The sequence below is a fragment of the Neofelis nebulosa genome, chromosome 2 (assembly GCF_028018385.1).
Source record: "Neofelis nebulosa isolate mNeoNeb1 chromosome 2, mNeoNeb1.pri, whole genome shotgun sequence".
NCBI lineage: Eukaryota > Metazoa > Chordata > Mammalia > Carnivora > Felidae > Neofelis > Neofelis nebulosa.
The window spans coordinates 51,122,420-51,138,291 of NC_080783.1; the positions used below are offsets into that span (position 1 = coordinate 51,122,420).

A 15,872-nucleotide genomic window follows, 5' to 3' on the forward strand; every position below is an offset into this window, starting at 1 on the left:
GCTGCGGAAAGCGGCCTCGTTCTCAGCCGCCGGAGACGCCGCCGCCGCCGCCACACCTAGTGGAGGAGCCGGGGAAGGCGGCTCGGTGGGGGCTGGGGCGGAGAGCGCCGGGGGTGGGGACGGAAGGGCGGCGGGCGGAAGGCAGGAGGCTGCCGGGACGCGGGCTCCTACGGGGGAAGGGACCCCCGAGGCGTCTGCCGCGGTTCGCTCAGTCACCGGCGCGGGATTGGGGCGCAAGGGTCATGGGCGCTCTCCCCTGAGACGGAGGTCGCGGGCGGTGGGGGAGGAGGCCCGACAGAGGTTGCGGCGGAGGCCGCGGGCCGGTGACTGGGTGCGAGGCGGCCGGCGGCGGCACCACCACCAGCACCACCATGTCGCGCTCCGTGCTGCAGCCCAGTCAGCAGAAGCTGGCGGAGAAGCTCACCATCCTCAACGACCGGGGCGTCGGTATGCTGACTCGCCTCTACAACATCAAAAAGGTGCGCACGGGCCGGCGAGACCGCGGCGGGGGCAGCGGGCGGGCAGAGGAAGGACGTACGGCCGGGGAAAACCGGGGGTGGGGGCAGCGGGCGGCGCCCGAGGCAAAAATCACGGCAGTGCCGCGTCAGGCCGGGCCCGGGGTCGCCGAGAAGCGCCGCGGCCTATTGCGGAGTCCCGGCGCCTCCCCCGGTGGCGGGCGGGCCGGCCGGCCGGAGGCAGAGAGAAGCCATTTCCCAGCTCCCAGCAGCGGGATCCGGCCGGGCCGGCGCGGGGCCCGGGGCGCCGCTGCCGCCCCCTCCTCGGCGCCCCCGCCCCCGGAGCGGGGTCTACAGGAAAGGGAGGGCAGAGGGTGGGCGAGATTGGGGGAGGGGGGAGGAGATAGGAAAACTTGGGTGTTCATAACTGAGGTTGGATGGTAGGAATCTGTCGGAGGTGGTAGCAATTTTGTCTCAGTTTTTTGGTGTGTAAGTGTGTGGATGTGGGAAGGGAATGGCTAATCGGGATGAACCCCGCATCTCCTCCACTTGCCACTTTATTTTGGATTGCTAAATAACAGTCGTTTGAGAGCATGTTGACAATTTGGAATTATTTCATTTTGAAGGTAGAGAGGAGGGGAAAGTGAGGGTGGAACCAGTTTTCTTCTGAAATACTTCTGGGCTGTGAGTCACGAGAACAGGAATAACAACCTTCCATCCCTCTTTACTCCTCCTCTTAGTTTTTGCAACCATGTCTATCTAATAGCACCGAAACACCATTTCTTAAAGTTCGGTGTCGGTACAATTAGAACTGTAAATATGTTGCTATTACTGCTGGTTTATAACATGTAAGGAAAATTTGTGTAGTTGTAACTAAAAGGCCCATCGACAGTCTTTAAATGGCCTCAGTAGAATAAGAAATGGAAGGCTGAGTTGGAGTTAAGAGAAATAGATGTAAAGATAGGACAAATATTGTATTAATTTATCTTGAGAGAAAACAGACCAAAATCGTTTTCCTTTTAAGGCAAGGTTAGTAAGTTTCAAAGAACGTGGTGAAGAGCAAATTAAAGAGATTTTTGGGCACACTCTACCATTTTTTGAGTTTGCAGTGTGTATTTGATGTCATGTTTTCATAGTTATTTTTGTTGGCATTTTAACTATATCATGAACATTCCTTGTAGCTTGACCATAGCAATATAATTATAATGTGTGTAAATTAGGGCTGCTGAAGAAATATTTTTTTGAAATCCATATCATGGAGTTCAAGTTTTAAAACTGATTGATTCCAACAATTTGATATAGATGTTGTAATTCTAAAGGAGAAGACTATGCTAGCTTAATAGTGATAAATTTTTTATAAGGATGGCTTGTGTTCCTGTTGCTCACCTGAATGCAAGGATTGATTTGCCTCTAAACTCAGTAAAATCTGGAGAGGGCAACTGCAACATGTCTATTCAGTTTGTTACATCTTCTGTGGCAGGAGCTCAGCGTCATCACAAAGAAGCCCTCTGCATTTACCAAAGAGCTTTGGTTATACATTTATGGTAGATGGAAACAACTTAATTTTAGATAGTACTACTTACAGGTTGTATTGACTTGAACTTTTCTTGTGATATTATGCTCCTTAACAAACTTTCAAATTAGTTCCTATATGAACTTTGTCTAAAAAAACAAGCAAGGCAAACGGTACTAAAAATTACTAGACCTGTGGTATTGTGGTTAAAGGAAATGGTTACGATGGTTTTCAGAAAAGGAAGTGAGAGTAACATCAAAAGTGATTTGGGTATTTGGGCAAAATACCTTTTTAAGCATGCATTTAGACATTTTTATGGTATAAACACAACCAAACTTTACCTATTCTACCTTCATAAATTGCACAAAATTAAAACAAACTTGAAGCGTTTGAACTCCTGTTATTTCAGTTCACTGCCTTAAAAGCTTGTTTTTTTCACTTCCTGTTTTGAGAAGCTTCAGGTTCTTATATTACTGAGCTATTGAAATTTAAAATGATTTGAACGTGATTATTCCATCCAATTGTCAAATATTTGAGTTATTGTTATATTTCAGCACTTAACGCATATTTAGAGTTTATTGAGAAATATTTTGCCTATCTTGCCTTACGTTCCCTCTGGGCACGGGCGGTGTTAACTCGTTTTTGAATAACTGGTACTTAGGGCCTTACCTGGTGCAGAGTTTTCCGTTAAGTCTTGTTGAAATGGATGAATAATACATATATATGTGTGTGCATATATATTGGTGCACATATGTACAATGTATATATTTAACATATATGGCATGTTAAGAATATATATACGCATTTAACATATATGACATATATAACATATGAGTGTGTGTATAATCTTGCTCTAGTTTTAATAATAACTTTTGGTTTGCTCTCCTTGTGCAATTTTGCATACAAATGCATCAGATAGCTTTTGCATCTTTTAGCCTATAGAGTTGTCTATAAGACTGGCATATCTTCCTGGCTGGCTAGGGATTGAAACATTTGTTCAAAAATCTTGCCAAAAAAAGTGAGTAAGATTGGTTCACCATGTGTTTATAAGGTTCATGCTGTCTGCATTTTTATGACTGTATAAGCTACATCTTTTTAATCCCAATCTCTTACAGTTCTCAAAAAAACCTTCTACTGCATAATACATGTCTACCAATCAATTATCACATTTTTATTAATGCGTACATGCATTAGATTGTCTATCAGATCTGATTCCTGTTTCAGTTGGAAGTCTACATGGAAATATTTTAGTGAGCATACACAATGAAAATACTTAAAGTGACCTGAGTAAAATAACTTCATAAGTTACTGTAATAAAAAATAATATACTGGGGTGCCTGGGTGGGTCAGTTGATGAAGCATCTGACTCTTGATCTCAGCTCAGTCTTGATCTCAGGTTCCTGAGTTCAGGCCTTGCATTGGGCTCCATGCTGGGCATGAAGCCTACTTAAAAAAATCTATTATCTATATTTATATATGTATATACAGATGTATATATATATTATATATATTATATATATACACACACTTTAATGCTTATTACAGGAATATAATGTGGTTATTGAAGATGCCTTTTTATTTATTATTATTTATTATTTTTATTTATTAGAACGCTAGTGGGGGAGAGGGGCAGAGGGAGAGAGAGAGAATCCCAAGCAGGCTCCATGACCAGTGTGGAGCACGACATGGGGCTTGATCCCAAGACCCTGGGATCATCACCTGAGCCCAAGTCAATGTTGGATCCTCAACCAACTGATCCACCCATTGGTGCCCGTTTTACTTTTTTTTAAAAGAAAATTGATCAGTTGAAAAAATTTTGAGATCTTAATATGTGCAGGTTATGGAAATTTTAAGGAACTTGTAGACTAATCACATCCTTATGTGAGGACAGAAGGAGGAGTCGCCTGGGTAGCTCAGTCGGTTAAGTGTCTGACTCTAAGTTTCCACTCAGGCCATGATCTCATGGTTTTGAGTTCGAGCCCAGCTTTAGGCTCTGTGCTGGCAGTACGAGCCTGCTTGCTTGGGTTTTTTTCTTGCCGTCTCTGTGCCCCTACCTTGCTTGAGGGCGTGCATTGTCTCAAAATAAACATTTAAAAAAAAAAAGGAAAGAACAGGTGAAGGAGGAGTTTAGGAAAAGACATGAAGGTGGTAGGTAGTTTTATGTTTACATTTATTTGTGTCTTAATTCCTTAAAAATTCTGTTTTTTGTTGAAAAATATGTTTTTTTCCAGACCTGGTAATGCTACTTACCTACGTGTTGATTTTTAACATTTTCCAGTCTACTTTTATATCTGACTGTGGTGTGGTACTGGAAGTACAGTAGTGGGCCAGGGCTTAGGAGACCTGCATTCCAGTCTTCAATCTGTCACTGAGCCTTTTGTAACATCAGAGATGTCTTGACTTCCCTGAGCTTTATTTTTTCTCATCTGTAAAACAGACGAAAATTAACTGTAAAAGGAATGTTAAAGTCCATTCTAGCTCTCATTATCTTATCTTTATAATGTTTACAGTGGCCCATTTTAAATTTTTTTTTTTTTTTCAACATTTTTTATTTATTTTTTTGGGACAGAGAGAGACAGAGCATGAACGGGGGAGGGGCAGAGAGAGAGGGAGACACAGAATCGGAAACAGGCTCCAGGCTCCGAGCCATCAGCCCAGAGCCTGACGTGGGGCTCGAACTCACGGACCGCGAGATCGTGACCTGGCTGAAGTCGGACGCTTAACCGACTGCGCCACCCAGGCGCCCCACAGTGGCCCATTTTAAATAGTAACTGAGCTCAGTTTAGTTTCCATAATGCAGAGATAATGCCTGCTCTGCCTACTTCAATGGATTGTTTGTGAAGATAAAAGATAATAACAGTGTTAAAATAGTTTAAAACTTTCATGAATGTAAGTGTTTATTTAGGAGTCTCAGCAACTTTTTGGGGGGCAACGTTTGTTTGTTTCTGAAATTTTGCTGCTGTTAGCAAACACATTCCCAAATACCAAAACATTTTTGCTGAGTTGAACAAATATTTCTATTTTGTTTTTTCAAAGTCTCCTTTTTTTTTTTCCTACCGATCACTAATATGAACGATAACTCTTTACTAGAAAGGTCTCAGTTAATATTTGCGTGATTTTTCTAGTTACATCATTGCCTTAATTCTAAATGACGGAAAAGAAGAAAAGACCCACCCAACTATTGCAGACTTTTTTTTTGAATGGTGTGTGTTTGCAGATTTCAATGTATTTTCACTTGTTTAAAAAAATTTTTTTTATTAGAGGCTCTCTTTTTTTTTTCATAGTCTTCTCCCCATGATTTTGGATACATTTATTTTATGAGGAAAAAATGAATAGGAGTATAAAGAAATTGAAAGTCCTTAGCTGGTACCTGCTTATTTAATGGAGGAAAAAAAAAAAGATGCATGTGAAGGAGGGGTGTAGTGCAAGGTAAAGGGAGGGGAACCAGCTTTAGTTTTCTCTTTCAGTGTTCTCTTTTCATTTAGGGTATTATTTTCTCCATTCATCAATCAGGAGCAGAAACATGCTCCAAAGATTGGTTTGTGGCAAGTTCTGGAGTAGTAAGTGTTGTTAGTATGAGATTCCCCCCCCCCCCCGCCCCCCAAGGGGGTTTCATGAGAGCCTTAAGTATGTTAAGAAGGAAACATCTTTCCATAAACCCGAATTAAATAATATATATTATTGGGGCGCCTGGGTGGCGCAGTCGGTTAAGCGTCCGACTTCAGCCAGGTCACGATCTCGCGGTCCGTGAGTTCGAGCCCCGCGTCAGGCTCTGGGCTGATGGCTCAGAGCCTGGAGCCTGTTTCCGATTCTGTGTCTCCCTCTCTCTCTGCCCCTCCCCCGTTCATGCTCTGTCTCTCTCTGTCCCAAAAATAAATAAAAAACGTTGAAAAAAAAAAATTTTAAATAATATATATTATTTATTTAAACAGATCCTATTATGTCTATTTGTAAGTTTATTTTTTAATGAATGCTGCTTGTAAAAATGAGGATTTGATAATTTTTTTCTTGTTATATTGGATGGTAGGCCGAGGAAATAAGATCACTGAAAAATACTTAGGAAAAATTATTTTTATTTTTTAGTTTTATTTTGTTTTTTTATATTTTATTTATTTTGTGAGAGACAGCACGAGCTAGGTAGGGGCAGAGAGAGAGGGGGACATAGGAGCCAAATCCGGCTCCGTGCCCATAGCAGTGAGCCTGATGTGGGGGCTCAAACTTACGAACTGTGAGATCATGACCTGAGTGAACTCGGATGCTCAACCAACTGAACGACCCAGGGACCCCATTTTTATTTTTTTTAAGTAGCAATGATAGATTATCCTTTGTGGACTTGTTAAGTAACTTAAATATTAAGGATTTTTTAATGATTACAAAAGGAATACATTTATTGTATTCCTGTTTATTGTTAGAAATTCAAACATAACAGAATTGTGTCACTTCAGAAATTTCTCTGCTTACCCATTTCCTACTTTTAAAAATAAACCTTGTATACTTACATGCTTTTCTGTGCAAATGCTAACATATGTGCATGCATATTTTATTACCTTTTGATTAAATTAGATTCTTTACAAAAATAAAAATGAAGCATCATGGATGCAGTTTACATATAAATGAAATTAGGGTCCTTAATCTATTGCTTGTATACTTTGTAAGAAAAATTTAAAGGAATGAACATAGCTACTAGCTAGCTATGTCCAATATGTTAAAAATGAGGAGGCTCAGGTGAAAAACTGTCAGTGTCAGAAGTAATTGTCCTTCTTGACTAGGATGATTGAAAATCTGATCCATGTTATTGTTTGATAATATCCTAGGAATGTTCACATCAGTTAAATTCTAACAGTAATTTTGGGTCAGCTCCAGTAGTTATACACTTTATATGTTACTAGAATTAAATAGTTTCATCTCTTTATTGTCCAAAAAAAATGTGTAATGAAATTAATGCTAGCTGCCATTGTATGCTGTTTATATTTTTTTCTTTGTCTTTAGTTCTGTGATGTACATACTTATTTCTGGATAAAGGAGTTGAATTTGGAGGGGTTAAGTAATCTGTCCAATTTTTTTTTAGTTTATTAATTTTTTTTTTTAATAATCTCTATACCCAATGTGGGACTCAAACTCATGACCCCCAGATCAAGAGTTGCATGTTCTTCTGACTGAGCCAGCTGGAATTCAGATTGACACCTTTTTTATTGACCACTAAGTATGGCTTCTTCATTTAATTATTTTGCCATTAGGTTTACAGTCATTGATATTTTTTTGGTAGATAGAATTAGATTTTTAACACAGTAACCTTAAAGAAATATGTAATTCTGTTATAGTTTTTGTCTTTACTGTAGATTGCATTTGTATGAACTTTGTATGGATTTGTATGAAAATTGAGATCATACTATCAGTGTACCAGAGTGATTATTATTGGAGACTTCCGTTTAGCTTTGTCATGTGTTAAAATGAGCAGTGATTTAGAACTAGGAAATTTATTTATGTATGTAAGTATGTATGTATATTTTTGAGAAAGTAAATATGTGCCTGTTGAGCACAAGAGGGACAGAGAGAGAGGGAGACACAGAATTTGAAGCAGGCTCTAGGCTCTGAGCTGTCAACACAGAGCCCAATGTGGCACTTGAACTCATGAACCACGAGGTCGTGACTTGAGCTGAAGTCAGAAGCTTAACTGACTGAGCCACCCAGGTGCCCCTAGAATTAGGAACTTTAAAATTCAATTCAAATTTTTTTGGGAAACATATTTTGTATTTACTTTTCATGTTCTGTGCAGTTTTTCTTTGTGATTATTTCTAAAATTTAGTCCCTGACCTATTAAAATATACAAACTGAAAGAACTAATCATATAAACAATACTAAAGAAACAGGAACTTGCTTAAATTGGGGGAAGAGTATTTATAAAGCAGAAAGGAAAGTGTAAACTAAAAGATACAATGAAGTAGCATTTATCTTTCCTAATTTTAAGGACACATGGAATCATTTCCTAACTCGATACTCTGTTCCAAATTAAATGGAATTTTAAATGTACTTTTTTCATTTTACATGAAGTCAAATGGTAACATTTTCACATTGAATGTTCCATAACATGAAATATAAGAAGTGCAGTAAAGAAAGCCCCACCAGCAGGTACCAGGGTGGCTCAGTCAGTTAAGTGTCTGACTTTTATTTCAGCTCAGGTTCATGATCTCATGGTTTGTGAGTTCAAGCCCCGTATTGGGCTCTGTGCTGACAGTGCGGAGCCTGCTTGGGATTTTCTCTGTCTCTTCTCTCTCTGCCCCTCCAACATGCACATGTGTTCTCTCTCTCTCTCTCTCAAAATAAATAAACTTTAAAAAAAAGAAAGTCTAACCAATAAGTTTGTTTCTGTCTTGGGCAAAAATTAGTAATTAGTAAACTAGTAGTACTCTTCTGTGTTTTGTTGTTGTTGTTGGCTGTTTTTACTGTTGCCTTTATCAGTAAATGTAAAATCTTTTTAGTTTTAATGCTGTAGGAATTTGCAGTACCATAATCAGACTTTGGTAAATTTTTTACTTTTGGTAAATTGTGATGAGACAATCTCCTAGTTAATTATTTCTTCAAATAGTGTTACAGTGTAGTGTTTTAGTTAAATAAGTTAACAAACTTCATAAGTTCTTGAATTGCTAATTTGTAAGTAGGGTTGTACGTGTGCCAATTTTAAAGGTATCTCCTGTTTTAAGTAAAAGCCTATATTGGAAAATACTTTTTTATTGCATAGATACTTGATAGTATCTAAAACTACATTTTAAAAAGTATTTTGTATGGGGCGCCTGGGTGGCTCAGTCGGTTGAGCGTCCGAATTCAGCTCAGGTCACGATCTCGCGGTCCGTGAGTTCGAGCCCCGCGTCAGGCTCTGGGCTGATGGCTCAGAGCCTGGAGCCTGTTTCAGATTCTGTGTCTCCCTCTCTCTCTGTCCCTCCCCCGTTCATGCTCTGTCTCTCTCTGTCTCAAAAATAAATAAATTAAAAAAAATTTTTTTAAGGTATTTTATAAATCTTACGAACTGTTGTTTTAGTCCCAAATTTTGAGGGTTTCCATTTGTTTACTCTTCATTTGTTGAATGTCTTCCTTCATAGACACTGGTAAATTAATATACAGTCTCCAATGTCAAGAAGTTCATATTTTAGTAGGTATGAGAGATTTACAGAGATCTAACTGAAATGTATTATGTAAGTGTGATTATGGGAATCTTCAGAAGAGCGTTGAGGATTCCATTCTGAGGAAGAAGAGATAATGACTTTTGTGCTTGGTTTTGAAGTAGGAATAGAAGCTTCAGGTAGGCAATGTCAAGGAGTAGTCAGTCATTATTTAAGGTTCCAAAACTTCTGTTCAGGAGAATATATAAAGATATAAAACATATAAGGTTATAAAATACCTTAGTAATGTCTAATGTCCTTCTTGCTGGCATACAGCTTCTAAACTTGTCTATCATTTTCCATAGTTGTAGTATATTCTGTAGCTTGAGAGAACTAGATTCTAGATAAAGCTCTGGTACTATTTTTTTTTTTAATATTTTAATGTTTATTTGTGCGAGAGACAGAGACAGAGTGCGACTGGGGGACAGGCAGAGAGAGAGGGAGACACAATCTGAAGCAGGCTCCAGGCTCCAAACCTTATAAGGTTAATCAGCACAGAGCCTGATGCGGGGATCGAACCCACAAACCGCGAGATCATGACCTGAGCTGAATGAAGTTGGACGCTTACCTGACTGAGCCACCCAGGTGCCCTTCTATTTTGTTTTTTAAACTTTGGGCAAGTTATTTAACCTTTCTGGGTTATAATAGTTTCTTTATTTATAAGCTTCGAAGACTAGTGGTTCTTAGCCAGGGATACATAATATAATCATTATAAAGGGTTTTTAAAAATACATGTGTATCTTGACACAAACTACTGAGAAGAAAAAGCCCCTGAAGTGATTCTGATGTTAAGAGCCACTAAGATAAGTAAAATATGTTTTTAATACCTCTGATTTTTTTCTCAGGAAGTTGTTCACTGTAGTGATTTAATTTTGTTTTCTGTGGTATAACTAAATTTCTGGAATGCTAGTAGACTGCATGTAGACTTTCTACCAGCAAAATCATCTACTGAGTATTTGTTCTCAGCTTCTGTTATGCTTCAAGGTACACTTTTTATTTTCTATGCCATGTTAATCTTCTTGATTCTAACTCGAAATCTTAAATAGATATGCCGTTTCTCCTACATCTGTGGAATACTCTTTATTTTTTATTTTTAAGTAATCTCTACAACCAACGTGGGGCTTGAACTCACAACTCTGAGATCAAGAGTTGCATGCTTCACCAACTGAGCCAGCCAGGCACCCCTGTGGGATACTCTTTAGTTAACCTTATAAGGTTGAGAATTCAATGAGTTAATTAGTATTAAGTGCTAGTGCAGTGCCTGGCACAAGAGTAAGAAATAAATAAGTTTTGGCTATTGTTATCAAACCTATTCCTGGGCCTTGAAACAAAGTGGACCTTTAATAAGTGTTTATTTTTTTCCCCTGTTAAATCCATCTCAAGACAACTTCTGGAAATATTTCTTAATTATCCTTTTTAACTACCTGACATTATAGTTTGATATCTACTTACTGCTAATACAGAGTAAGTATTCAGTAGTCCTTTAAAGAGTAGCTTCTCTAAAACAGTAAAAATATGATCATATATAATGCTTTTAAAAAAACTATGGAGCACCTTTGTTTTATAAATGGAGATGTTTTTCTGTATTGGAAGCTGAAAAATGTTTAAGAGCAACAGTGACATAGACCTCTTCTTTTGAATTGAGTAGTAATTAGTAATGCATTTGAATCATTAAAATTTTTTAAATGTTTCTTTTTGAGAGAGAGAGAGAGAGAGAGAGCAAGTGGGAGAGGGGTAGAGAGAGAGGGAGGCAGAAGTTCTGAAGCAAGCTCCATGCTGACAGCAGAGAGCCTCATGTGGGGCTCAAACCCAGAAACCATGAGATCATTACCTTGAGCCAATGTTGGACAGTTAACTGTGCCACGCAACTGCCCCTATATCATTAAAATTTTTAATTAATTTTGAATTATATAAGACATTGAAATATTTCTTAAGTTTGTGATTTTTCCCAGAACTAGTGCTTAGAATAACAATAAGCATAATTTATATACCTTTAAGGTGGATGTTATTAGCTGTAAATAACAGGTAGTTATTGATACATTTACATTAATTAAAAAATTTTATTTATTTTTTTATTAAAATTTTTTTTTTAATGTTTATTTATTTTTGAGACAGAGGGAGACAGAGTGCGAGTTGGGGAGGGGCAGAGAGAGAGGGAGACACAGAATCCGAAACAGGCCCTAGGCTCCGAGCTGTCAGCACAGCGCCCGACGTGTGGCTCGAACTCATGGACTGCGAGATGATGACCTGAGCCGAAGTCGGATGCTCAACCGACTGAGCCACCCAGGCGCCCCTAAAAAACTTTTTTTAATGTTAGTTTATTTTTGAGAGACAGAGCATGAGTTGGGGGGGAGGCACACATAGAGACAGGGTGACACAGGATCCAAAGCAGTCTCCAGGCCCTGCTGCCAGCAGGATGCTGCTGGATGCGGGGCTCAAACTCACAAATCGTGAGATCATGACCTGAACTGAAGTTGGATGCTCAATCGACTTGAGTCACTCAGGTACCCCAATTTATATTAATATTAAAGAAAGCATTTCTAATAATTCCAGTTAACTTTCCTGTGAAGCTTCTTAATCTAAATTTTAGCAGTGAATTGCTTTTTTTTTTTTTCACTTCCCAAGGGGAAGTTCAAAGCAGTTTGGTTTGCCAAAATGTAGGTGATATGGACAAGAAAACAAAATAATTGGAAAATTAACCACTAATATGAGAATTTAAGGCTTGTTTTGCTTCTGACAGATTTTCCAGTACCTATTGAAAGATTTCATTGTATTATTTTCATTATTTCTAAAATAAATAAAAGAAGGCTAGGTAAGTTGCTTTACTAGTCCATGATTTTAGGTGATGTTCATTCTTCTTCTAGGCTTTAATGTCAGTTAATTTCCTTGGAGACTCGGGAGAATCTTGGTCCTGTTATGCTTTTAATTGTGCAAAACCTTTAAAAGCTCTGACTTTTTTTATTGAGAAAAAATTAAATTCCTGTTTCTATATAAATTGGTAACATTTTGCATTTTTCTGTTCTTCCCTTACATATTCAGATGGGGCTGGTTTCTTTCCTGTACTCTCACAAATAGTATTCTCACTCTGATCTCTGGGATTTCATTCATTTTATTTTTAAGATTTTTTTTTTTAATGTTTTATTTTTGAGAGAGAGCATGAGCGGGGGAGGGGCAGAGAATCTGAAGCAGCTCTAGGCTCTGAGCTGTCAGCACAGAGCTCAACATGGGGCTTAAACCCATAGACCATGAGATCATGACTTGAGCTGAAGTCGGATGCTTAACCAACTGAGCCACCCAGGCACTTCATGTTTTTTAATTAAATTATTGAATTTATTTTATTTTCTTAAAAAGTTCATTTATTTTGAGAGAGAGAGGGGCAGAGGGGCAGAGAGAGAGGGAGAGAGAGAATCCTAAGCAGGCTCAGCACTGTCGGCACAGAGCCCCACTCCACGCTCCATCTCTCATGATTCTGGCTCAGGTCTTGATTTCATGGTTTGTGAAATTGAGCAAGGGGCTCTGGGTGGATAGCAAGAAGCCGGCTTGGGATTCTCTTTCTCTCTGCTCCTCCCTGACTTGTACTTTCCCTGTCTCTCCTAAAATAAATAAACGTTACGAGTCGGACACTTAACCAGGTGAGCCAGCCAGGTGCCTGTAAGTTACTATATTTAAAAAATTGGTTTGTTCTATAGTTTTTTGGCAAAGGAATGTGTTTTACTGCTGACTTAGATAGACTAGGACTTAAAAAATAAAACTGATCGAACTAAGCAGGTTTTTCCTTTGATAGTAATTACTCCAGTGAAAGTTTTGAGCAGCTGAGGTAGTGAAAGAATGGGGCATGTTTTTTTACTTTTTGTGTTTTTTAAATTTTTTTTTAATTAAGCATTTTTAGTGCTTTGGAATCTTTGGGTCCTCAACAGCTAATAGTTGTAAAACCTTAATTTTTCTGAAGCTCCTTTCCTCTCCGTTGAGTGATGGGTTAGACACTTTCTAAAGTATAGATGTTTTACACACAGCAGGTGCCCAGTAAATGTTCTCTTTATTCCCTACCCTTGTTGTTGTTTTCTTTTTTCTTTTAAAAAAAACTTTTTAATGTTTATTTATATTTGAGAGAAAGACAGAGTGTGAGTGGGGGAGGGGGCAGAGAGAGAGAGAGAGGGAGACATAGAATTTGAAGCAGGCTTCAGGCTTTGAGCTGTTAGCACGGAGCCCGATGTGGGGCTTGAACTCACAAATTGCAAGAACATGACCTGAGCCAAAGTCATATGCTTAACTGACTGAGCCACCCAGGCGCCCCTGTTTTCTGCTTTCTTGATTGTCGCATAATCTCTTATGAATAGAGGACTATTTCTATCTATATTTGATTTTTTTAACATGATAAGTTCTTGAAAAAACAGGTAGCACTAATCACGTAAAATTAATCTGTGTTATGTAATCTTATGTTGTGACAGCCTAAGGAAGGGACTTGGAAGGGGTTTTGGTGGTAGATTGGCAGAAATATTTGTTATAAGGTTTACTTTAAAATCACATAAAGTTTGGTCTTGAGGTTTCCAGTGAAGGATGTTTACTTTTTGGCATGAGGAAAATATTATATGGTTTTCTAAAACATCTTTGTTCTTTATTTTTGGTAATAAATATTATATTTGTATTTTGTGAAAAAAATGAACTTGGAGATGTCGATTGAAATACTGACCTAGAATTGGTTACATAGAAAATCTTAACTTTGATAATTGGGAACTCACTATAGATATTGATGTGTTTTGGGAAGTTTTATTTTAAAAAATAGAAGATGATTATTTAGAACTTAATTATTAAGTGCTTATGTACCAGGCACTGGAATAAGCACTTTATTTGCAGTTTGTCTTTTAAAAATCTGTACAATCTATCCTGTTAAGTAGGTAGTATTAGTACCCTTCATTTGTGGATTATAGAACTGAAGTTCAGAGATTAAACAACTTGCCAGGAAGTCATATGGGCTGTGCTCTTTGACTCAGAGACAGATTTCTTAGTTATTATATTTAAGTATTCCCTTTAACACTAGTGCAATTTTATCTGTCACATTATATAGTCATAACTTAAATAAAATATAAAAAAAAAATTCAAAAAACCTAAGGGGCACCTGTGTGACTCAGTTGGTTGAGCATCCGACTTTGGGTCAGGTCATCATCTCGCAATTTGTGAGTTCGATCCCCGCATCGGGCTCTGTGCTGACTGCTCGGTGCCTGGAGCTCCCTTTGGATTCTGTGTCTCCTTCTCTCTCTGCCCCTCCCCCACTTGTGCTCTGTCTCTCTCTATCAAAAATAAATATTTAAAAAAATTTATATAGTCATAACCTTGTTGAATTTAAAGATAGGTAGAATATTCATAGAAAATAAAATTTCAATTGTGAGAACTGGAAGTTTAAGTATATAAATATTTAAATTTGCTTTAGATCTTCTGGAATTTTAAATTACAGTATTTTATGCATTATGAAAGCATGGTAAGTCAAGATAAACAAGATTTTGGAGTGAGTTTTTTTTTTTTTAATTCTGTGGTTCAGATATAGTGTCCTTTTTCTCTAGTGAAGTAGCTCTTTTAGCCAATTAAGCAAAAAAAAAAAAATTTTTTTTCAGTAGGGCTATAAGTTCAGTTATTTAGATGTAATTTTGCCCTGTACTCACCTTTTCCTTCTTTCTTTTTCTTTTTTGGTGTGTGTGGCATGGTAGAAGTATTCAAAAGTTTTATTCAAAAGTTTAATTTAATTGGTAATTTGTTAAATCTTTTGATTCAGTCTTTATGGTAAGCCTTTTTGATATGTATTACTGTAAAATGTGTTAATAACTAAGTACAGTAGTATATGTCATTTTCTTAAATGTGCCACTTCAAAGGATGATACTTTTGAGAGTGAAAGATTAATTTTGTGTAATATTGTAGTTGTAGGATGAGGTAGAGTTTCATAGGTACCAACTGCAGACAGTGTTTTTGAAATACAGGTTGTTATTTTATGATATCTTTGTCCTGCATATCCTGAAAATGAAATGTGCTGAGATAGGGTGGGGAAGAAGAAGATCAATTTTTATAAACTGAGACAGCTGGTTACTTGGAATTTTGCTATACTGTTTTGGTATAGTAGGAAATCCCCCTCCCCCCCCCCCTCTTTTTTAATGTTTATTTATTTTGAGAAAGAGCAGGCAAGCAGGGTAGGAGCAGAGAGAGAATCCCAAGCAGGCTTCATCTGTTAGCACAGAGCCTGATGTGGGACTTGAACCTTAGGAATCACGAGATCATGACTTCAGCAGAAGTCCGTCGCTTAACCAACTGAGCCATCCAGGCGCCCAAGTAGGAAATCCTTTTTTAAAAAAATCTTCATTTTTGAGAGAGAGAGAGAGAGTGAATGGGGGAGGGAGACAGAGGATCTGAAGCAGGCTCCGTGCTGACAGCAGAGAGCCCAATGCAGGGCTCGAACTTATGAACCGTGAGATCATGACCTGAGCCAAAGTCAGATGCTTAACTGACTGAGCCATCTAGGCACCCCAGTAGGAAATCCTTTTTAACTGAATTAAGTACAGCTTTTTGTTAGATGTATTTATTTACTTAGATGTTAGCTTTTAGTCAGGTCATTGTTTTTTTCTTGTACTTTTTTTTTTCTTTGCTTGAGTTTTCCTTACACAGTGTCTCTGTTGGTATTTAAATAAATCAAGCAGGTTGATTTCAGAAAAAATAAAATAAGGTCTAGTACTTTTGTATAGTACCTATGAACCCTGTATTTTT

The 15,872-nt window shown here is 38.1% G+C and overlaps 1 protein-coding gene across 5 annotated transcripts in view; it reads left to right on the plus strand.

Annotated features, from left to right (window-relative positions):
• The first annotated feature begins 220 nt into the window (after positions 1–220).
• The window catches only part of NCKAP1 (NCK associated protein 1), a 110,208-nt gene continuing 94,556 nt past the window's right edge, over positions 221–15,872 (plus strand). For all 5 annotated transcript variants that reach the window (XM_058712114.1, XM_058712149.1, XM_058712124.1 and 2 more), the window contains exon 1: positions 221–479. In XM_058712114.1, the coding sequence (XP_058568097.1) occupies positions 372–479 (108 nt within the window). In that variant the 5' untranslated portion in view covers positions 221–371. The remainder of the gene's footprint in view (positions 480–15,872) is intronic.